General features: G+C 51.8%; 1 protein-coding gene across 2 annotated transcripts; it reads left to right on the top strand.

Moving 5' to 3' along the window:
- The first annotated feature begins 4,382 nt into the window (after nt 1-4,382).
- On the top strand, nt 4,383-20,298 carry PVALB (parvalbumin). Of its 2 annotated transcripts, none has more exons than XM_032492151.1 (5): nt 4,383-4,393; nt 4,922-4,989; nt 6,690-6,822; nt 8,116-8,225; nt 20,083-20,298. In XM_032492151.1, the coding sequence occupies exons 2-5, from the start codon at nt 4,929-4,931 to the stop codon at nt 20,109-20,111; spliced, it is 333 nt and encodes a 110-aa protein (XP_032348042.1). In that variant the 5' UTR covers nt 4,383-4,393; nt 4,922-4,928; the 3' UTR covers nt 20,112-20,298. The 2 variants fall into 2 exon arrangements, with proteins under 2 accessions (XP_032348042.1, XP_014423191.1); XM_014567705.2 differs by lacking the exon at nt 4,383-4,393 and adding an exon at nt 4,429-4,499.
- Nucleotides 20,299-23,888: the final 3,590 nt, after the last annotated feature.

Here is a 23,888-nt window from a genome sequence, read left to right as displayed (position 1 = left end):
TGGTCACCACAATAAATCTATTTCACATCGATCACCATGCACAGTTACAGAATAAATCCAGCCTGGCTTTCTGTAACTTACAGTCAAAAAAGGCCTGCCTGATAAACCCATTCTCTGGCATCAAGGCCCTTGTAAAATCAAATTAATGAAGTGATGACTGTTTGAATTAGCACAAATTCTGAGCAAAAACTCAAAACAAACAAACAAACAAAACCAAAAAAACCCCTGGATGTTTCAAGATATTCTATTCAGGCTTTAGGACATCCCTACCCTACGTCAAGTGTTGTGGGGGGGGGAATGCTTCAGGATTGGAAAGACTTGAGTTTAAATCCTAGCCATCTCACTTACTAGCCATGTGACCTTGGGCTAGTCACTAAGCCTCTCTGAGCTTCTATTTCTTCAAATCTCTGATGGTTACAATGAGAGCAAAATGAAGTATAAAGCATAAAGTACACAGTAGGTCTTCAATTAATGCACCCTTACAACACGGTGCAGCCTATCTAGATTTGCTTAATTACAGGTACCTGAAGAAGACATGCGAACAGAGAGGAAGAATTCACTCATGGTGGATACCACCCCAACATGTATCTTCTGCTCATCTTATCCAAAAGCAAATAGTAGATAGAAAAGAGCAAAGGCTTTGGGGTCAGAGAGACCTGGGTTTAAGTCCTACCTCTGCTCAGTGACCTTAGGCAAGTTACCTAACCTCTCTGAGCCTTGTTCCCTCATTAGTGAAATCCTGAAGGCAATTCCTACCTTGTAAGGGGGATACGAAGATGAAAGCATGATGCAGTGTACACGGTACCCGGCACAGTACTCAACAAACATGTGCGATTATTTTCCCAGACCCTAGCCAGGGATCCTCCTCAAGGGCTGGTTCTCAAGACTGCCGCATTCCCACCCCTCTGAGCTCAGCCATGCCTGTGACTTCAACTCCTTGACCTCCCTGATGACCACCAAAACTCTGTGCCCAGCCCAACATCTCTCCAGAGCTCAGAGCTCCTGGGCATCTCCACCAGAACATCCTCCAGGCATCCCAAACCCCAGTGCAAGGTCCTGGCTCATCCACTACTCTTGATGTCATCTGGGTCTGTCACCTTGGCCTTGGTTTCCTCATCTATAGCGTGAGCAGGTTGTGGTAAATCACTATGGAGGTTCTCCCAGCCCTAGCATCCTAGGACTCTCAACTGCAGTGTATCATGTCTCCAGCTTGGCACCACTTTCTCCCCACAGTCGCCACCTTCAGAAGCACTACCGCCATTCTCCAGTGAACCCCAGCTTGAAACCTTAGAGTCAACCTGGCTTTGTCCAGCTAGCCCATCACAGTCCCCAAGCCTGGGAGAGTCTCCTCAGAGATGCTACCCTATCCATATTCTCCTCCCTGATGCCGCTACCATCATCCTAGTCCAGACCCCTGGCACTCCACATCGGGCTCCAGCACCAGCTTCCCCTTCCAGTCCACCCTCTGCTCTTCCCATCTGCGGAGCCGATGGTCAATGGACCAGTGCAGCTTCCCTCTCCATCAGCCTCTGCATGGAGGCTGAGCCTCCTAACATCACCATCAAGAACTGAAATGCACTGTTGACTGTGTCAGCGCCCCGGAGATTCTTTTTAAGGTTGGGGACGAGAAGAGGAACCTTTCATGGTGTTCATACTAGATACTCAGTAAATATGTGTTAAATTCCTGCATCCACTCATGTTTTTCAAAACACACCCCTTGGGTGGTCATCTCCAGCCCAAGACAGACCACACCAGAGATTCCTTTACAAATCTCCTGAAAGCTGCGGGCCTTTGCATCTTTTTGCATATAATTTCAGAGGGTTCACAGAACCCCATCCCATCTATAGAGCCAAGTTTGCCCCAGAGTGAGCTCATTTCACTGATGGGAAGACTGAGATGCAAAGAGAAGAAGGAATTTGTCAGAGAACACAGAGAGCACATCTTTCTGGCAGGCACTCGATCATCTTATGAGAGTGCTAGTCCTCTCCCGGCTCCAGGTCCATAGCTTTAAGTAGTAAATGGGGGAACCCTACCATCCCTGTGCTGTTTCCTCACCCATGCAAGAGGGACCAGGTCTGCACTGCAAGGTTGTAGTGAGAAGATGGTGGATGGATAGGAGGGACCTAGCCCAGCCAGGTGCATGGAAGGCAATTCCTGATCCACTCCTCTGCTCATTTTCCTCTTCCTTTCCTTGTAGGATTTTGGAGGATGGAAATGTTACTGCCATCTAAAGTGGTCACAGAAGGCTTCATGGAAGAGGCGAGCCCTGCCTGAGCCTCAATTTTTGGGTGCTGAAGGGAGGTAGGGGCCAAGGGTTATTAATAGGCCTGGCTCAATGGGCCCAGGGAGGGTGAATGTGATACAGACACTCAGCACCAGGGGTGGGGAGGACCTGACACCGGAAGAGGAGGGGGCCGGGGGCAGGGGGAAGCGCCACCTCCCAAAATAGCCAGAGCAGAAGCCTATATAGGTGGCCATCCCACCACCAGGCTCATTTCCTGACAGGACCTCCCACCCGCCCAGCCTATAGTGCAGGTTCCAGCCCTCCACCCCCACCTAAGGTGAGTGGCAGCTACCGAGGTTGGAGGAGGATGGCAGCCCACAGAGGGGAAGGAGGCCAGCTGGAAGGGACAACAACGTGTCCCCTCCCCTCAGTGACACATGTTGGGGTGGTGGATGCTGAGAGGTAGACAGCGATGGAGTCCAGGGCTAAGAGTAAGATTCCGGGGGTCTCCATCTTAATTCCCGATTAGGAGGTCCTGAGGCTAATACCACCTGTAGAACGACAAGGGTAGAGCCAGGCATCTGTGGACTCAGGTGAGGAAGCCCACGCCTGGGCAGAGGAGGCAGGAGGAAGGGGTTGAGGGCTGATGGGCTGATCTGATGACATCATCGGGTGTTCTGGCTGGGTGGACTTCAGCCCAGAGAGGGTGTCAAGTTGATGGGAGGCTTCTGCAGCAGGGAGGGATGGAGGAAGAAGGGAGAAGGATGGGTCTCTGTTGAGATTCCAGCCTCTGCCACAGGGGTCAGTGTTTGGGGACTCTCCAGGAGCCAGCTGGTGGCTCAGATAGGGACTTGATAGGGCTGTGTCCTGAGAACTGGAGGAGCTCCACAAAGCGGGTCGCTGAACTTGAAATTAGCAGACCTGGGAGTAGGCCCCTCTCGGCCACTGCCTCGCTGTGTGTTTTTAGACCATTCACTGACTCCCTCCGGCCTCAGTTTCCCTACCAGGATAGCACAAGGGTCCTTCAGCTGGGGAGGAGGCAGACTCTCTTCCTAGGCCCCTGGAGTGCCCTGAGCTCCTGCGTTGAAATGATAGCTTAGAAACCCAGCATCTCCAAGTTTACAGCCCAGCAGGAGGCAGGGGCGGCAGGGGCAGCTGAGGGGTCCCAAGCGAGAGAGATCAGGTTGGGAGCCGCAGCCTCTGCGCCTTGGAAGCCAGCTGGCAGGTTGTCACCTGAAGGAGCTGACTCACAGGGAAGGGGCCAGCCAAAGCCAGCATCATCCTAAGGTTTCCAGGAAGGGCAGCCGTCCAGGACTGAGTTGAGGGAGACAGTGTTGACAGTGAGTGCGAGGGAACTTGAGCTAATGGGCAGCTGGGCAGCTCTTCCCAGCACTCCCATCAAGGGCCACTATCTCAGCCCCTGCCCACCTGCCCACACCTTAAGTTGGAGTCTCAAGATCCTCCCCCAGGGACCATCCATCCATACCATCAACACAGTGGAGGGAGACTGAAGCCCAGAGACGGGGAAGGTCACAACCCAAGGTCACTGAGAGACTTACTATAGCCCCAGATCTAGAACCCAGGCCTCCTGATTCCCTGTCTAGGGCTGTGCACACTCTGGAGGCAGCCGGGTGTAGCCTGAATCCTTAGGACACGGTGGGAAAGAATGCACCTGGTCTCCGCCTGCATAAAGATTAGGAAGTGTCACATTTCCCACAGATGATGTCCAGGTCATAAAACTTGCTTCCGTTGTCTTGACAGTGTGGGCTGAAGATGGCACCCTCTGCCCCAACATGGGCCTTCTGGTCTTCAAGTTGGCAGAGGGGGCATAGAGATTCCGAGTAGCCTCTCCCACCCTCCCCTCCCCAAAATGGTTTATATAGGGGTGGGGAGTCTGGACTGCACTGTACTCCTTGGCTCAGGAGCCCAGGAAAGCAAGCAGTAAATGGGGATCCCAGAGGGTTCTTAGAAAAGTCAGACTAAGAAAAAAATTCAGTTTCAGTGTGTGCGTCCCTGGACGGATGTAGAATGGGGCACCCGCAGAGGGCCGTGGCAACGCCAGCTTATCAGTGTTACCCCTCCCAGTGTCCCATGGGTCAGGTTTCCAGACCTCAGCGCTCGGATTTTCAGCATAAATTTGCATGCACGACAGACAGAGCGGAGGCTGAGGTAGGAGTGGAGAGAGAATGGGAGGTGGGCCAAGAGGCCCACGAGGGTGTAGCCCTGGTCCCTGCCAGTCCAGTATCCTCCCCAAAGCGGCAGGACATTCTCGGAGGTGCGCGGATGCGAGGCCCTGCGCTGGCTGCACCAGGCTGGCGCCTCCTGTGTGCCCTTGACGGCAGGAGAACCCTCCAGACCTGGCTGGTGGCGCGGGCGCCCCGTAAATTCCAGAGGCCGCCCCTCCCCCCGGGGCCCGGACCGCAATCCCAGGGACCCCCGGCAGGGCGAGGCGGGGTGGGGGGCGGGAGCTGCAGCGGGACTGCGCGCCTATCCGCCTGCTCGGCCCTGCCCGCGCGGCTCGGCGGCGCGGCTGGACTGAGCGGCTCTGGCTGCGCGCCGAGCCCCGCGCCCCCTGGCTCCGCGCCAGGCCGGCTGGCGTGCGCCCGGCGCGCAGCACTGCAGCGCTGGTCATATGAGCAGAAATGATGAGAAAAGCACTTTTTAATCTTTTCGCACTTGCTCTGCCCGCTCAAACAGTTGCAGGATGTCGATGACAGAATTGCTCACCGCTGAGGACATCAAGAAGGCAGTGGGGGCCTTTACCGGTGAGCAGCGCGCTCCCCTCCGCATCCCTCTCCCCTCATCCACCACCCTGGCCCCTGCATCCCACGGGTCCCACGGCGGGCAAGTCTTCCCTAGCGCTCCTCTGCCCACGCATCCCGCGGGGCGCTGGCGGAGCGTGGCGGGGGGGTGGTCCACCGCATTTCCAAACTCTGCCGGCGCGAGACTTGGCGCAGGGAGCGGGCGGGGAGGCCGGGCGCCCTGCTGGACAACCGAAACTTGCGGGCGCCAAAGGCAGGGTGGCCGCGCTGCGTGGACTCAGGTCCCGGACCAAGGGCGAAGACCCAGGTCGAAGGCGGGACTTCTGGGTCCTTGTGGGCGCTCGGAACTTCCTTTTTAAGGTACTTGGAGGGGACCGTGGGTGCGCACGCTTCTCTCCAAGCGACCCCTCTCCGAGATCCCGTTCTGCGCGGGACTCTTCTCGCCCAGCTGCTCGTTGCTGGCTCCCCTTAAGTCCAAGCCCCCTTTCTGGAGCTCAGAGCCCACCCCAGCAATGGACTTGCAAGCGAGCGAGGTGACCTTCCCGCAGCTGGAGCTCTGTTCTGCGTGGAGCATCCTCAGGGAAGCGCTTGCAACTTCCAGAGGGAGGGGAGCCAGCAGTCTCACCTCTCTGAGCTGCCCTGGACTTGAGCCCTTAGCTGCCTACCTTCCTCCTCCTTCTCATTACCCATATGGGGAAACTGAGGCAGGAAAAGGGCCAGAAACTTACCCAAGGTCATCTCGCAGGGCAGAAGGGGGATTAGCACTGGGGTCAGCCCAGTTTTGTTCCCCTAACCTAGTGTCCAAGGTGGACAAGAGCAACTTTCCCCCACTCCAGCCCAGGCTGAGGGGAGGGGAACAGTGACTCTCAACAGGGGTTCCCCCCCTCCCCATACACACACACATAAGTTACTCGGTCTAACATTTCCTTTCCCAGGTGTTCTTAAAAAGGCACTTAAGACATAGAAAACTGGAGGGGGGTTCCCATTTCCTTTCTGCTTGGAGCCCCCTCCAATGGGCATGAAGAAGCTTTGGGAAGCCACCTCCCAGGGCACTGTGATAACCCATCCACTTCTCCTTGACCCAACTTGCTTCCTCTGAGAAGAAACCTAACTGGGAATTCTTGGGGAGCCTTTCAACACCCGCCCCCATTTCCACCGGAATGGATTTCTGCAGCAAAGCCAGGACTTCTGGGGCCTCCCCCTCCTCCTCCCACTGTGTGACCTTGAGAGAAACTTGTCCTCTCTGTGTTGACTTTCTGGCAACACAATCTACGGCCAAGAGAAAGGTCGACCCTCCCTCTCCCCTCAACATTCACGCACCATGTTCACACCACCTCAGATTCCCCTGCCCACCTGCACTGAGCCACCCACCAAAAGGCTTCATGGAAACAGGAAGCCCTTTTGCCTTCAAAGTCTACCCCCACCATTAGTGAAGGGTACAGTGGAGGGTTGGGCTGACTTGAGAGCCAGGGAGATCTGGGTGGCCTCTGCCACCTCTGGCTGTGTGACCTGGGGCTGAGCCCCCTCTCCTGGCCTGGGATCCCTCAGCTCTCCCATGGAGATATGCCTCTCCACCCCCAGGCCCAGGGGAGTCGATCAAAATGCTGTGCCACCTCTCCGCCTCCCCCATTCTCCCACCTCCCACCCTTCCCTAGGGCCTTTCTCTGTCCTCATTTTAACCCGTTCCTCTCCACCCCTGATAGCTGTCGACTCCTTCGACCACAAAAAGTTCTTCCAAATGGTCGGCCTGAAGAAAAAGAGCCCAGATGATGTGAGAAAGGTGTTCCACATCCTGGATAAAGACAAGAGTGGCTTCATCGAGGAGGAGGAGCTGGGGTAAACTGAGAGCTGGGGGGCTGCCCAGCCTGCGGCTCTGGGAGAGGGAGTGGTGTTGGGACTCTGGCTTCCCAGTTCCCATCAATCTGCCCTTCTCTCTGCACCCATCACAGAAAATAACCCTGCCTGCCCACCGTTGCTTCCGGAAGAATAAAATTCTCAGCGCAAAGTGCAACTAACTAGGTTAAATTATAGCCACTTAATATTGCTAATGGAATGATGCTACTTAATAATTTAATACAAACCAAGAGGCAGTTTTTCTCATTGCCTGACACCACAGGCGAGACAGAGAGCGCTCCCTGGAGAATTTCACTGATTTTCATTTGTCTAAAGTGCGCTTTCCGCCATCCAGCAGACCCACGCCCTTCTGTACCAGGGCGGCTCTAGCAGGCTCTGTGCAAGCCAGGGAGGCAGAGCCAGCTTTAGGGGTTCAGGAGTCCTGGAGTAAAGTGGAGAAGGTTATGGCCAGGAAAATGCAAAATTACATCAGCGAAGAACCTCCCGCCAGAACCCTCTCGGCCACCTGGCCCATGTCTGCCGACCCAGCTGTGTCACTCTCGGGCCAAGACTGCTTTGAATTTTGTCATAAAGAGAAGGGGTAGGGTGGGGAGAGGAGCCTTTCAAGTATGGACTTCTCCATCCACCTGTCTCTGCCCAAAAACCATCCCACGAGGGTACCCTTTGTCTAGAACTTTCTCCTTCTACCCACCTGGAACCCAATGTGCACGCGCACTTGTGTGCATGTGCGCACACACACATGCAGAGGCTGACTTCTACCTATCCTCCAGGTATCACCTTCTCTAGGAAGCCTCCCCTGACTGTTCCCCTCCCCTCAGTGGGATGGATACATCCTTGAGCACCACTCTCTACTTCCGCATCATTGCATCCATCACACTGTGTGTTCTCTCCAGCAGAACTTGACGCCTTCCCTGTGTTTTCTTGTAGCTTCCTAAGATCATCTCTGTACCCCTGGTTTTCAGCATGGCCCTGGCACAGAGAAGACACTTTTGTGTTTGTTGTGTTGGCTGAATAAATAAACAAATGCAGGTGCCCTAACTGATGTGAAGGCAACCCTTCACTGAGGACAGCCTGTCCTTCCCTGCACACCCACCCACGAAGCACAGCCATGTCCTGGCTGCCTGGCCAAGCACAACTGCATGCATGCTCCCTGCTCGCTGCCTGTCCCAGCTGCCTGCTTCCCCTGTGCAGACTGCAGCCCACCATCCACCCGGTGTTCCTGCAAGGTGACCTTGACCTGACTCCCTCCCCGGCTTTCTCCCTTTTCTCCTCCAGATTCATTCTGAAAGGCTTCTCCCCAGATGCCAGAGACCTGTCTGTTAAAGAAACCAAGACGCTGCTGGCCGCTGGAGACAAGGATGGGGACGGCAAGATTGGGGCCGATGGTGAGTAGCTGTGACCTGGGCACATTGTGGATCTCAGGATCTTTGGATGCTTAAAGCTTATAGCTATGCCCATCACGTGAAGGGGAGAGGGGGAGTCCCACACTCCCCAAGATTAGAAGGAAAAAAGGCAATCCATTAGGTCTGAGAGCTCTATCATATAAGCCAGGCAAAGAAAAACTGATATATTTTTTCTAGATTTGTGGGAGGGGGTGAGCTATGTGTCCCCGTATTCTGCTATCTTGGCACCGCTCCAGTTTTTCTGGATTTGAACAACTCAAAAGGAATCGATTCTTTTCTTTATTTTCTTTCTCCTGCTGTGTAAGGGATCCAGGAGAATTTGGATTTTCCCTGAACTTTGCCTGTGTTCTGGCCCCTGCTCTGCCTAAACCAGCTGTGTGACCTTGGGCAGCCTATCTTCTGTGTGGGGCCTCAGTCTCCCATCTGCAACCCGAGGAGATGAGGCAAACTGATCCCCTCAGGGACCCTACTGGCTCTCATGTTCTCAGATTCCAGGGATGGAAATTCCTTATCTCCTGTCCTCCTCCGCATCTTGTCCTGGTGTCTTGTAACTTCAAGTCTCAAAACCTGTTTTGGTTTCACCCAAATATATACCATTCCAGCACTGTAGGAGAGCCGGGAGAAACAGCCAGGCAGGGATCAGCTGGGAATTACAAAAAGGAACATCTGACCTGATCTTGCTTTTCAAGCTTTGCTTTTAGGAAAGGTGAGGGGCTAGTGGTCCACCATCCCACATCCTTTTCCCTTCAGATTTAACCAGCGTTCAAGGAACACACCCCAGCATCATTATCTTTCTTAGCATCACAACATCCTCGGGGATTATCTCCATTTTGCAGATGGGCAAACTGAGGTTGAAGGTGCTTGGCCTGTTCAGAGAGCTAGGACATAAGTGGGGGAGCAGGGATGTAGAAACAGGTCTGAATATCTCTTTCCAACTTTCCATTATTCCAACATCTGTGCCCTTGTGATAGTCCTTCCTGCCAGTTTCAGAGGAAACTGTGCGTAAGTGCTTGGCCTCTGGGCTCATGTTGTCTGGGTTCAAATCCCAACCCAGCTTCTTTCTAGCTGTGTGATTTGGGGCAATTCAAGTAACTACTCTGGGCCTTAGTTTTGTCATCTCTGAACTGAGGATAATAGTTTTTATCTCCTAGGATTGTCAGAGGATTAGATGCATTCGTATATGATGTGTTTAGAAGTGTCTGGCACAGAGGAAGTGCTATCTACAAGTCTGTTAACTAATTTTTTAAAACAAGGACAAGGTTGTATTCATCCTTTTATCCCCAGTATGTAGCCCATACATGACCCAAAGCAGGCATGGAATAAACATCTGTTGCCTGGTTGTAAAGTGTAGGCCCTGGTGCTCTGCTGGCTGTCTGCCCTTCACCGGCTGTGACCTTCACCCCATCACCTCTCCACACCTACGTTCCTGTGTCTGACACATGGGGTGCACAGTTTTCTCCTAAGACCTGCTTGGGCTCGTTGTGAAAATTAAGTGACTATAGACAGAAAATTGCCTTGGGAAAGGTACAAGGATTCTGAATGTGGGCACAGGCTATTAAAGTTTTATGCCAGAAACGAGGATGGAGACAGTCTAGCAAGGTCAGGTGCAATGAGTCGCCTGGCCTCCTGATGCCTGCTGCCCGTCTTGTGGCTGGGAAGGAGGGAGGTGGTTTTAAAGGAGCCAGAGCAGAGGGTGCTGGAGAGAAATGGGTGGCCGGTCTAGGTGATTCCAGTGAGTGGTACCCCTACCTCCCCTCCCCACCTTCACTGGGTCACTTATCAGACAGTTCCTCCCCTGGGCCCAGTTCCTGCCGTGACCCCAATCCAGGCCTTTGGCCCTCCCTCCCATTTTTATTTTCAATATGCTGCAGCTCAGAAGCCCTAGGCAGGGTCTTCATGGCTGGCTGCCTGCAAGGAACCTTCATGATGAAGAAAAACCAGGCCAGATCCTGGCCTGCTTCCCTGCCTCCCTCCCTCCCTGCCCAACTCAGATCTTAAAGAGCTAACTCGACTCTTCCAACAGACCCAACAGACACTTGCCGAATAGCAGTGGGGGAGGCAAAGAGGTATCAGGCCCAGTTCCCGGAGGCGCCACTTCCTGGCTGGGTGCCTCGGAGCCCCAGTTTCCTCATCTATAAACTGGGCATGGCAACACTGGCGTTTTGTGAGGATTCCAAGACACAATGTACAGTAGGGTTGAGTGCATTGCCCCGCACACCGTAAGTGCTCAGTAAAGAGGGGCTGCAGATAGAATTTCTATTCTATCTGCATGATGCCTCTAGCTCTATGATACACACACAGACACATGGCAGTACCAGGCAGAGGCCGGGAGGTGCAGGCGAGCTCTGCGGAGACGGAGACAGCAGGCACTTACGGGGATCTGGGGACCGTGGGCAGTGCTGCTGCAGGCCAGGAGGGCAAGTGGAGGGAGGTCCAGGCAAGGCCTTGGTATCAATCAGCAAAGGCACTGAGGCTGGGAAAGGGGCAAGAATACTGGTTTGCTGAGGGTGGGAGGGGAGAGAGAATGATCATCAGGGTGAGTAACGTGTGCCCGGCCCAACGCTGGACTCTGCTCAAACATCACCTCACTTTACCTCGGGATGACAGAGGACATAGGTCCAGATGCAGAAAGAGTGGCTCCAGTGCCCAAGGTGACACGGAGTTCAAAGCCAGGTCTGTCTGCCAGCGTAGCCAGGCTCAGGCCGACCTGGTGAAGGTCCGGGAGTCAGGGCAGCACGGACGAGTGGGGGCCAGAGATGGAGCGGGCAGTGAGAACAGACTGCCCACAAGCTCGCGCTTTTGAGGTGGGAAGATGCAGATGCCCCCCTACCCACTTCCACCCTCAAACACAGTACTTTTTTTTAAAGGAGGACAAGAAAGATGGGTGTGATGGTGCCCGATAGGCAGTGAGATGGGGGGAGAGCCCTTTGAGGGCCCAGAATTTTCTATCTTAGGCACTCTGCTTTGCTGCCTGCTCGCTCTGAAGTCCAAAGGGTCTGAGCCCTGCCCACTGGCTGGAGGATGCCTTCAGCTCCGGGTGGGATCTGGGGCAAGTCAGAGAAGCCCTCTGACCTTCAGGCACCAGCTCTTTAAAATCAGGGCTCAGATCACTGGCCAGTCACTGGGGTCCCTTCCAGCTCCGGGACTCCCCAGGTGCCCTAGTGCATACACCTCTAGACGGAGGACCAGGCTGGCACTTAGGCTCAGCTGTGTGACTTGGAGTAATGATGGCAATGACATCTGACTTCATGGAGCCCTCACCGTGCGCCAGGCGCTGTGCTGAGCATGTCACTATCTTTGAGGCTGTATTACTATCCGCATTTTATAGATGGAGGACACTGAGGCTCCGAGAGGCCAAGGGTTTGCCTAAACTCCCATCCCTAGGGAAAGACAAGGTCAAGATCTGGGTTCAGGTCTGTCTGGATCCAATGCACATGCCCTGTGCTGCCTGCTTCATTCATTCATTCATCCATTCATTCAAAGTCTAGTGAGTATCCATCATAGATAATTTTATTTAGTGACTTACTGCTTGCTTCTCTCTCTCCCACTGGGGTGGATGTCAGCTCCACAAAAGCAGGAACTTTGTTTTGTTCAGTTCTGACTCCAGCACCCAGAACAGGTCCTGGCACATAGTAGAGGGGCAAAAAAAGTTTGCGGAACGACTGAATGAATATGTGTCCAGCTCTGGGGATGCAGTGATGAGGAAGTGTGGTGTATAGGCAGAGATCCATAGGCAAAGGATGGAGACCTCTTTGAGCTGGGTGGGGGCTTGCCTGTAGCAGGCACTGGGAGGGATTCTAGAACCAGGGGTACTGCCTCCATCTCTAGCTGTTTGCCCTTCTGAAGGTGAGTGATATTTACCAGGTCCTTTAGGATCACAGATTGAAGGGAGTGGGTAGAAAGACAAAGTTCTAATAATAACCCTTTGCTTACCTGTCTCTGGGCAACTACCTCCAGGAAGCTCAAAGACTCTTATAGACATGGTCAATTAATTCTCAAAGGACACCCTTGAAAGACTGGTGCAGAGCTGGTAAAGGGGGGTAGGGGGAGGTAGAGGCAGACAAGGAGAAAGAAGATGGACAGAGGCGGAAGGTGCCCCCAAACCCAGCCGCAGTGGCAAAACCCAGGCACAAGTAACAGGCAAGACTAGTGAGTGGCAGGTTCCTTCTCAAATACTTGTCTGTCCCCAAGGTGGGTCTCAGACAGGACCCGGCATCAGAATCACAGGGGGCTTTTCACAACACAGATGCTCAGGCCCCATCCCAAGAGTTTCTGATTCCTTAGGTCTAGGTGGGGCCCAAGCGTTTGCATTTCTACTAAGTTCCCATGTGGAGCTGATGGTCCAGGGACCACACTTTGAGAACCACTGCCCTACATTCATCCTAGAAAGGAGGTCCCATCACTCTTCCCGTTTACAGATGAGGAAACTGAGTGGTTAAGTAACATGCCCAGAGTCACTCAGTAGCAGAGCCACAACTGAGGCTCGGAGGTCTAGGTAGGACCGTTTGCCACCCTGATGTGTCTCCAGCCCGGGTTCTCCGCACCTAATACCTGCCCACGTGGACCGTGCATGGCGATGGGAACAGGGGGTACCATCCATGTGGCACTTCCTTGAGTCCTCACAACAGCATCACAAGATACACCTTCACTGCACAGACAAGGAAACTGAGGCCCAGGGCAGTGGGATGACTTGCTCAGGGTCTCACAGCTATTCAGCACTGGGGCCTTGCTTCAAACCTCGACAGTCCACCTCCAAATACCTCTCTTTTCCCTGCCAGGCTGTAGACGAGAGCTGCACGCCCCATATACACATGCGCACGCATGCAATCCTAGTTACAGTTTCCCTGAAACCTGATCCCAGTGGCAGATCCAGTTTCCTATGCTTCAAGCCTGTTCCAACTCAAGAGCTCATGCTTGGCTTTTGCTTCCGTTGCTGAAAAATTCAGTCATGATAATTGCCTGCCCCTTGCAGTTGATGGCACGTGCCTGAAGGTATTTGCCTTTTCTGCTTCCTTCTGGCAAAATCTGTTCTCTTTTATCCTTAATTAGCCTATTAAACATAGAAGGCAGCAGGGAGGGAGCAAGCCCTTGGGCTGAAACTCCTAAAGTCAGGTAGAAGGTACAACCTGCAGAGCGTGTGCTACCAGCAGTGTGAATGGCCAAGCCTTCTCCTCTCGCTGGGCATCCATTTCCTCATCCCCAAGCAGGGGTAAAAATAACCGCTTTAAAAGGTTGTTGCAAGAATTAAGTGGGTGTCCGAGAAATGGTTCCTTTCCTCTCTTTTTCGGTGTCTGCTTTCTCTGGTAAGCTACCTCAAAACCCTTTGGAAGTAGTGCAATATCTGTCCTCAGAGGAAGTGGAATTGAGTCTAAGAGGGGAGGAAGGTGAGAAGGATAAAAGGGGAGTCTAACCCGCCTCCCTGTAGTTTCAGCCCTCCAGCCCATATGGGGTTTGATTTCCAAGCACATCAGGGCCAGCCCGCAGCTCCGATGGCAGAGGCCCAAGGTGCGCAGTGTTTTGTCCTGTTTTATTGCATCCTCATCCCGGCTCAATACGATCTGGGGGACAGAGTCTGATCCCCACTGGGAGATGTGGAAACTGAGGCTCAAGGGAAATTGCAAGCTTGCGACCTTCAGAAAGAATCAGCTTTGAATCTGAGCTTGAGATTGGAAGAAGAGATGAAAAACACGAGTTGGATCAGAAAGCACAGGCTTCTTGGAGCTGGGGGTTTCTTTCATAAGCATCCATCTCAAGACGTATTTTATACAGAGGGCTGCAAAATGATCCGTTAAATCTTAGTCTGGAGGCAATCGAAAGAGGGTTGGGGTTGGGGTTAGACCTGCCAAAGTCACACAGCAAAACCTTGGCCGAGTAGAACCCAGGTTTCCAGATTCCACTACTCTCTCCACCAGGCTGAGCTGGGACACGAGTTATAAATGGTTTCTGTGCTTAGCAAGATGCTCGCTTTTTTCCCCTGTGGACTCTCCGTAACTCCGACCTTATGCTGCACTAGATAAGATTTAGCCAAGGGAAGGCAAGCACCACCCCTTATATAACTGCCCTCCTGCAAAAAGGAGCAGCAGTGAGGGCAGAAAGAAGATGTTCCCTCTCCATTTACCCCTCCTCTACCTCTGGGGGTTACAGCTTGAGTCAGAACCCAGGGCCGTTCAACTCCAACCTCAGAGAAAAAGACATATCCTGGCTAGAGGTGAATCTTCCTGGCTGAATGACTCTCAGCCTCAGTTTCCTTGTAAATAAAATGGAGATAAGAGAGCTGGTGAGGATGAAACAGGATGGCTCGCAGGGCATCGCCTGACAGGGTGCATCCCCAGGACTGTTTACCGGCTCCTTGTGGCTGTCTGTCTTGACCCCGAATGACCCTGCCTCCTGATTCTCTGGGGTGGGAAAGTGATCCTTGCTTGCAATACCAATTTATAAGAAACTCAGCCCTGGAGCTATTTAGAGGTGAGGTGATAAACCGGGAGGCTGGTGCCTTCCTCCTGGTCATCACGACAGAGCGGAGGAGGGAGAGCCTTCCAGGCGCTGACTCAAAGTTCATCTCAGTTTCACCTCGGGCTATCAGGGAGTACTGCTCTCACCTGTCAATAGCTTCTAATTTTGTCCCATCCCCACAGCACTGGGGACTGGGACAGACCTAATTAGGCTAATTTCAGTTTCTTAAGGGAAAGGAAAAACCTGAGCCCTCCCATCCTCTGACCCTTCGCCTGCTGCCTGCCCCACCCCCACCTCCATCTCTAGTCTCTTCCTGATTGGATGATGAAGACACCAGCAAGCTGTCCCCAGGGGCCTCAGGTGAGGCTTTGTCGGCAAAGGTAGGGCTGTACTCGCACTCCTATAGGAGAAAGGGCTCTGCATCTCTGGATCCCTCTCCCAAGGAACACTGGCATCTCAAAAATAGATATGATTTAATTGCGCTCCCTCTGTGTGCCAGGCACCGCTGTAGCTCACGTAGTCCCCTCCATGGCCCTATGAGGAGTTCTCTCAGTGTCCCCATTTTACAGATGCGGAAACTGAGGGGCAGAGACTTAGTGTCCGTTGATGGCTGTGCTGGAGGCGGGACTCCAAGTCAGATGGGATAGACAGTGTCAGAAACTTGCACCAGGTCAGCTAGTTCCTCTTTGGGCTTCCCATGTCCTCTTTCTGTTTACATCTTCCTGTCTTAGTTTCAGGATGTTCGTGGTTATTGCTGTGGTTATTTTAAAGCTCCAACCTGTGCTAGCTGTGCTGAGGGAATCCAAGTGGGGTGAAACTAACATTTATCAGCCACCTACAATGTGCCAGGCATCTTTCTGTATTTTCTCATCTGGTTTTCTCAATAGCGGTTGGTGCAAGTAGACATTACCATACCCACTTTACCCGTGAGAAAATTGAGGCTCAGAGAGACAATGCAGTAACCTAAGGCCACCCAGCCAGGAAGTGATCTACAAAGTACTATGCTCCAGGTTCTGAGAGGACAAAATTAGACTCCTGTGATCTCTGCAAAAAGCCAGGGCATGTGTCCATTGTGACACTCTGGCTGCTTCAGGGTGGACCCAGGGGTCTGTTTTTAGAGGCTTTTGAAAACCCCACCAGTTCAAAATATCTCCCATGGTCAGGCTCCAAAATGCTGGACTTTCACCGCGAGAGAGTCCCTTGATTGGTGTCCCTTGGTCTCCGTCATGCTGACTGCCCCAAATGCCATCCAGTGTGAAGGTGATGAATGGGGTCTTTGCTGATGAGCAGCCAAGAACCCATAATTTTGAGGGTGAGGGTTGAGGGGTAGGTGTAGAGGTCAGGAAACGGTAAGGGCCAACTTCTCCTCCAGTCACAGCTGATAGTCACTCCATCAGCTGGTGTTGATGGATGGACTCACGTCTCCTTCATCCCAGGACAGAGCAACTCCATGCCCCAAAACAGGCTATGCTGGCTCTGGCCAGTTTGCCAGATCAAACAGCGGGTTGAAGCTGGAGAGGGTTCATGCTTCCCCCCAATCTGTGATGATAACCCTGTTGGGAATGGTCTCGCCACCTCCACAGAGCGGGTGTTCCTGAGACCCTGCCCCTGCCCCTTCTTTTCTGCCTGACCCTGACACTTGACCTCGCCAGGCTTCCACTTCCCCATCTGTAGAATGGGAATCATCCAACTCACCTCCAGGGGCTGTTGTGAGAATTGCATGCAGTAAGTTGGTACTCGCTGAACCGTGAGGAGGACTCATGAGCCATCCCATCCACTCATCCGTCCATCCGCCCACCCATCTGGCATTTGTTTACAAGCACCTGCCGGGTACCAGGTCTGCTCTGTCTCTAGGAGAGTGGTGAATACAAAAGATGATGCTCCCTGCCCTTCTGGAATTTACGGGGAGACTGACAAGAATCAGTAAGTGCAGAAATAAGATCATTTCCGAGAGTGCTAAGTGCCATGAAGTAAATAAAAAACGGCTAATATGACGGTCATGTGGGTGGCGGTGTTTGAGCTGGCTCATGTGTCACTTGAGACCTAGGTCAAAGGAGGTCAGAAACTTCCAGGGTAAAGCAGGAAGTTGGAATCACGTCTACCCTGTGATCTTAGTCAAGCAACTTAACTCTTGGGCCTCAGTTTCCCCATCTGTAAAATGCAGACAAACGCGTCTCTCCTGTGGAGGGGCCATGAGACCTTAATGAGCTGATAAATGCAAATGCTTCCCAGGTAGGTATTTGGTAAATAAGAGTTTTTGAATTCCATAAAAATGGACAATATTAATCAAAGTACTAATGATGTAAGACATCTCAAATAAGCACCTGCCTTAGTAAGTGTAGGATCAGAGGAGCTCGTGGCTGAGAAAACCTGGCCCATGGGAGGGATTTTTAGAGTCTGGTGTTTGGTTCCAGCCCTGCCCCGACTGTTATCGCTCAAGCCGTGATTCTGGGAGTTTTCAGGACCAGCAGGAGGACCGTCCCTCTCTCCCACCCTGAGTCAATACCCAGGCCCCTATGTCCAGGTCACCTGCCTTTCCTATCCTCAGGGACAACCTGGGGACAGGAGTGGGTGGTATCCACTTCCCAGAAAGGTGGGGAGCCCAGGTACATGTCCGTCCACCCGGCGGGGGTCATGGCAGGTCATTTCCATGATGATAGCATGTTTTGTTTTTTCACTTTTTATTTTTAAATAATTTTAGCTTTAGATAAGGCCTCTAACAATAGTACAGAGAGTTCCATATACCCTCACCCAACATCCCCTAATACTAACATTCAACATAACTATGTGTGATGAAGAAATTACACTAGGTTTTTACACTATGTGCTTCATACCAAGTCCGTGGAGGGCGGGACGTACCTCAAGGGACCCCCAGATACCTCTTGTGGCCTTTCTGAAGCCACTTCACATCCATTTTTTTGTATACCTTTCACTAGGAATTGTTACCGGCCCCTCCTGTCACCCCACGGGCAGATGAGGGAACTGATGTCCAGAGGGGTGTATTTCCCAGCAAATGGCACAGGGCTAGGCCTGGAACCCCAGCTCTGGATCCCCACCTGTGCTGTCCCCACATCACGACACTGCATCCAGAGGCGATGCCTTCTTACCTGAGGCCCCACAATGTCTGGCAGGCTGAGGGGATATGACATCTCAGACACATATTGGAGATGGTGACAAACTCCATCCGTCCTCTCTCATCTCCTGGAGAGAAAAACAATGGAGGAGACTCTCATAAAATAAATATTCCAAATAAAGATCTCGGAAGACCTGGCTGCCAAGCAGTCCCCTGCCTCTGACCAGCACACGAGGACCCCACTTTAAAGACGACATGAAAGACGGGGGCAGAGGAGCTCCCGGCAGGGGCTGAGGGTAATAGCACCTCTGCTGACTGTCTCCTATTCAAGGAGCTAAACTGACTTTCCTTCATTTTACAGATGATGACAATGAGGCTCAGAGAGGTTAGGCGCCGTGTCTGAAGTCACACAGCCCATAAGTGGAGGAGCCAGATGTGGGGGCCCAGGCTTCTTCAGCTGAGCTAGTCTTTTCACACAAGATGCCAGCCCAGCATGGCTACTGGGTCTTTCCCAAAAACGCCCCAGTGTTTCCTGCCCTCTGAGCCTTGACCTCTCCGTCTGCCTTTTTCCTATGGGAATCCTGCAACTTCTTACAGGCCTGTATCAGAAGCCACCTTTCCTCTGAAGGTTTTGTTGATGCCTTAAATAGAAGGCACCACTTCTCCCTGTGAACGCAAAGTCTCTGGGCCCCTCTTGCCTTTCCACAAACACCTGCGTCCCCCTCGGTGGCAGCTGCGGAAACAGGAGGTGGGCTGGAGGGAACCAGGAGAGTGGGGGCTGTGGCCTTATGCTCCAGTGGAGGAGGCAGACAGCCAGTGAATATGCAAGAATATACTCAGAGGTATTTCAAGCGTGGTGAGTGATGTGAATATAACAAAAAATGGTGACAACAAAGAGGATCGCAGCAGGGGTGGGGCACTGCTTTGGCCAGGGCAGTCAGAGAAGACCCCTTGAAGGGGGACAGTTGAGCTGAGGCCAGGCGAACAAGCAGCTAGCTGTGAGGCAGCCTGGAGAGGATATCAGGCAGAGAGAACAGCAGGTGCAAAGGTCCTGAGGTGTGAAGGCCCCCAGCATGATTGAGATTCAGAGAAGAGGCCAGAAGTACAGAGCACTTCTTGCCAGATACTGCCTTCTTCCTTGACTTGACCAGAAGCTCCTGTGGGGCAGGGACCACCTACTCCCCTGTGTCTCCCTTCGCCTGGTTGGGACCATCCCTTTGTTCAAGTTGGATTCAATAGAAGGACATTTGCTCACCCTCTGGTGTCAACACTGGTCTGGCAGCATTCAGTAACATTAAGGTGAAGAAGGGCAGATGGACAGTTCTGGGGAGGGAGGGGCCCACTGTGGACTCACACAGACTGACGTGGAGGGGCCTGCACCCCAGAGCTTGAATCCTCAGCCACTTACAATCTAGAGGCTCTGCAAAGTCACTTCTTCCCTCTGGGCCTCAGTTTTCCTCTCTTTAAAATGGGGATAATAACTCCCAGTTGCCTGGGTGTTTTGTGAGGATGAAATGAGGAGCTGTGTGAGACAGAACCCAGCTCATTCTGAGCCCTGGGTGCACTCACCATGCTGAGCTGCGTGCAGAGGTCACATGCTCAGGTCTCCTCCAGGGTCTGGCTTGGTTCCCCAGGGGAGGAGCCCACAGTGGTTCTTGAAGCTGGCTGCTCACCAGAAACAACTTTTACCAAATAAGATAACTCATCCCTTATCCTAGACCCAGATTTAGAAAAATCAGAAATTCCAGGGCAGGGGCCTGGGACTCTGTGTCTTCTTAGATCCTGCTCATGAGCCTCATAGGCTAAGACAAGTGGCTAAGAAAGGGCTCAGGGTCCCAAATCAGACACACCTGGGTCTGAACTCTGGCTCTGCTTCTTACTAGCTGTGTGACCTTGTAGACATTGCTGGACTCTGAGCCTCAGTTTCCTCATCTGTAGAATGGGAATAATGAAAAATGCACATCAGAGGATTGCTGTCAGAGTCAAACAAGATATTGTATATAAACTGCTTAGAATAGCAACTGGCAAGTGATAAACAATCAGAAAACTACCATTGCTCTTATTATTATAGTTATTATTACTAACAATCTGTGGGTGACATACACTGTAAAGCAAAAGGCACGGTAGGTTCATCATTTCCCATCGTACTTGATTGATTGATTCATTCATTCATTTATTCATTCGTCCCACACCCACTCGCTCCATCACTCCAGCTCTTCCTGTAGCAGATTCGAGAACTGAGAGAAAACAGGTTCTAGCCAGTTCCTTCTGCAGGGTCCACCTCTGACTCACCTCTGCCATTTTCTTTTGCAGAATTCTCTACTCTGGTGGCTGAAAGCTAAGAGGCTCTGACTGTCCCAGGTCTCCCACCTCTGCCCCGAACACCCGATCTCAGCCCCTCTTGCTGCCCACCTGCCTTTCTGTTCAGTTTGTTTATGTTATTTTTTACTCCCCCCCATCCCTTGTGGCCCTCGAATGACACCATTCTTCTGGAAAATGATGGAGAAACAATAAAGGCTGTACCCATCAGATTCTGTTGTTTGAGAGACCCAGGCCTGCTGGGGTGTGGCGCCCACCCTGGCTTTCCAGGCACACCTGCTCAGGGGTGGGGCAGGATTCAGACAGTTAGAAAAGACGGGATGGAAGGGAAATTTACTGAGCCCCTCCTCTGCCTTTGGTACTAAGCATGGTACCCTACTTGGATTGCCCTTTAATCTTTGAAATCACCCAAAAGGTAGGTGATGAAATTCCCACTTTACAGATGCAGAAACTAAGTCTTGGAGAGGAAAGTGACGTATCTAAGCCCACACAGCTAGGACTTTGGCTGGCTGGTTGACTGGATGGATGGACAGATGGATACTCATCAAGACTATTTTTGTTACCCATGATAGAAACCCAACTCAAAGTAACTCAAGCCAAACAGGAAGAAAAAACAGACTTAGTTATGTTTCTGAATAGTCCAGGGGTAGACCTTCAGGAATAGCTAGATCAAGGAACTCCAGTGATTTCATCAGGACCAAGTCCTTTTTTCCCCATCTCTGGGCACTCCTTTCCTTTGTGCTGAATTCATTACCAGGCAGTTTCTCCCCTCTGATGGCAAGATTCCTTCCTTCAGTTTTTTTTTTTTAAAAAAAGCTTCTCTTTCACAGTCACTCCACGGCCCCAGATTTAGTTCCATTAATACCACAAGCTAATGTTTACTGAGCACTTTCTCTGTGCTGCACCCTTTTACGTGATTGCATCTGTACAACAACCCTGTGAAGTGGGGACTGTTACTCTCTCCATTGTATAGATGAGGAAACTGAGGCACAGAGAAGTGATATATTTACCCAATATCACAGTGCTAGTAAGTGATGGGGCCAGAACCCCACCCTGGTAGCCCCCTCCTGGGCCTACATCCCTCCCTGAACCAGTCCCTGTGACCCCAAGGATGGGGGCACCCTGATTCTGGATGGTGTCCATCTGTGGACACAGGCAGAGCCAGTCACACAGAAAACATTATCCAGCCCCCAGCAGCTCATCACCACCCTCTGCGCACCCTTCTCACTTTGCTCATCAGCTGACCATGACTCCTTTTCTTCATTGATATGCTCAGGGGAGCCTCACTCATTATCGCTGTCTCCCTTCTGTCTGGGAGAGGCTGGGAGCAGGTAAGGAGAAAGTGTGTGGCTGCAAGGAGGAGCCAGAGAATTGATTCCTGAATGCTTTTTGATAAGAGCAGAAGCAGCCTGCATGTGGACAGAGAGCTGAATGATGGATTGAATGTCCAAGAACAGGGAAAGGATGCAGGTGGGGGTGGGAGGCAGTGAGGAAGGACCAGAGGTGGGAAGGATGGATGGGGAAAGTCACTCCTCTTTCAGCCACGGGCTTGGAGAATGACTGTGCCAGGCTCCAGCTCTGGGGCTGGAAAGAGCCGCCGTCCACATCTACCTCCTCCTCCTTCTAGCACTGACTTTGTGCCAGATGCTTTGTGTACACCACCTCTTAATCCAGACCATGACCCTCCAAAGAAGACAACAAGTGAAAAACACTGAGGTTCAGAGAGGTTACGTAATTTGCCCAAACCACAGCTAATAAAAATGAAGATAGAAAAATGGATGTTGAAAACATTTATTCATCTACTCAACAAATAATTTTTTGAATGATTACTGTGCCCGACACAGCCAAGCACTTTAGAAGCATTCCCCTGAGTCATCATAGTAATTTCGAGAATTCTTCCCAGAGCATTCAGTCTCCTTCTGGCTCAGCCTCTCACAGTAAAAATGCCCCCAGGGCCCCTGCAGGGACATTAGCCGGGGAAGATTCGAACTGGGTGAATCTGACATTCAGCCTTATATAGGAATCAGGAGGCCGTTTGTGGGCGGCGGTTCGGAGTGGGATACTCTCTGCCTACCTTGCCTCTTCCTCCATCGGTCCAGCCAGAGAAGGGCCTGAGCGGCCATCCTGGACCCCAAACCGCATCCCAATGGGCCCTCAGCTGAATTACCTGTTTCCACTTTTCCTGCACCTTCTCAGGGAAGGGGTAGAGGGTCTGTCTGCATCTGGGGCTTGATGGGGATCAGATTTGAGGCTCCCAAGGGCCAAGGGCAGGCTGCCCTATGCGTGGTGGCACTCAAACCAGGGTATCCTCATTATCCCTATTTTGTAGATGAGGAAATGGAGGGTAAGTATCTTGGCTGAGATGTCAAGCCCCATTTGCTTGACCCTAGTCTTCACCTGATGGGGGACAGAACCAAGATTCAAACCACGAGGAGCCGGGATCCAGAGCCAGAGCCCATGTTCTCCTCCTGCTTCCCCTGCATCTTCTGCAGGAGATGACTTCCTATGGCTTCCAGCCATTCATTAACACTTCACTGCTTTGAGCTTCCTCTCTCTTTCTCAGAGGTCCTCAAACTCCTTAACAGCCTACAAAGCCCTTTGTGTCTGACCCCTTCCAACCTCACCATTCTCTCTCACTGCCTTGCCAGCACTCTTCTATCCCCACCCGCCGCAACTCAATCTTCCAACCCTGCAGTTATCCCCACATTCTGTGCTCCAGCTAGACAGGATGCTCCATTCCTCGAAATTGCCAAGTCCTTTCTCTCCTCTGGGCCTTCCCACAGGCCACGCCTTCAGCCTGGACCACTGTTTCTTCCCTGCCTGGCTAAGTCCTATGAAAGCTTCAATCCTCAGCCACATGAGGCTGCCTCTGGAAAGCCTTCTCTGCTCCTCCTGAACGCTTAAGTTTACTTGCTCATTTTCACTTATTTTCACTCATTTTCACCCTTTACTGAGCATCTACTATGTGCAGGCACAGTGGGGAGGAGGGGGATCCTACAATAAATAAACCAGATGAGGCCTGTGCTCATGGAATTTCCATTCAGAGGGACTCCAGCTTTGTGCTTCCATCCACACCTAATCCATTTCATAATCCATCTTCCTGACGGGAAGGAGATATTTGCAACTCCTATATCTGGTGAGGGTTTCGTGTCATGAATATATAAAGAAGTCTTACAACTCAACAACAAAAAAACACAAACAACCTGATGTAGTCCAGAGAAACAGAATCAACTGGAGATACCTCTCTATATATGCATATATCTCCATATTATATAAAATATAATTTATATATATAACTTACTAGAAAAAATTGGGTCATGCAATTATGCAGGCTAATAAGTTCCAAGATCTGCAGGGTTAATAGACAAGCTGGAGACCCAAAAGACCCAATGGTGTAGTTCCAGTCAATCTGAAGGCAAGAAAAAAGCCAGTGTTCCAGTTCAAAGGCAGTCAGGCTGAAGAATTCTCTTGCATGAGAAGGCCAGCCTGTTTGTTCTATCCAGGCCTTCAACTGATTGGATGTGGCCCACCCACATTAGGGAAGACAATCTGCTTTACTCAGTCAACCAATTTAAATGTCATGCTCATCCGAAAATGCCCTCAAAGGCACATCCAGAATAATGTTTGACCAAACATCTGGGCATCCTATGGCCCAGTTGAGATGACACATAAAATCAAGCATCACACGAACCAATTTAAAAATAGGCAAATGACTTGAACAGACTTCTCTCCAGATAATAGATACAAATGGCCAACAAGTACAGGAAAAGGTGTTCCACATCAGTGGTCGTTAGAGAAGA

This window comes from Camelus ferus, chromosome 12, assembly GCF_009834535.1.
Source record: "Camelus ferus isolate YT-003-E chromosome 12, BCGSAC_Cfer_1.0, whole genome shotgun sequence".
NCBI lineage: Eukaryota > Metazoa > Chordata > Mammalia > Artiodactyla > Camelidae > Camelus > Camelus ferus.
Note: the sequence above shows the minus strand (reverse complement) of the source record. Positions and strands in the feature narration are given on the sequence as shown.

What these genes read in the sequence shown, in the direction of transcription:
- PVALB (XM_032492151.1), top strand. Translation starts at nt 4,929, where the DNA reads ATGTCGATGACAGAATTGCTCACCGCTGAGGACATCAAGAAGGCAGTG. An exon ending in ATCGAGGAGGAGGAGCTGGG is followed by an intron (nt 6,823 to 8,115) that starts GTAAACTGAGAG and finishes TTTCTCCTCCAG; the next exon opens with ATTCATTCTGAAAGGCTTCT. An exon ending in CGGCAAGATTGGGGCCGATG is followed by an intron (nt 8,226 to 20,082) that starts GTGAGTAGCTGT and finishes TTTCTTTTGCAG; the next exon opens with AATTCTCTACTCTGGTGGCT.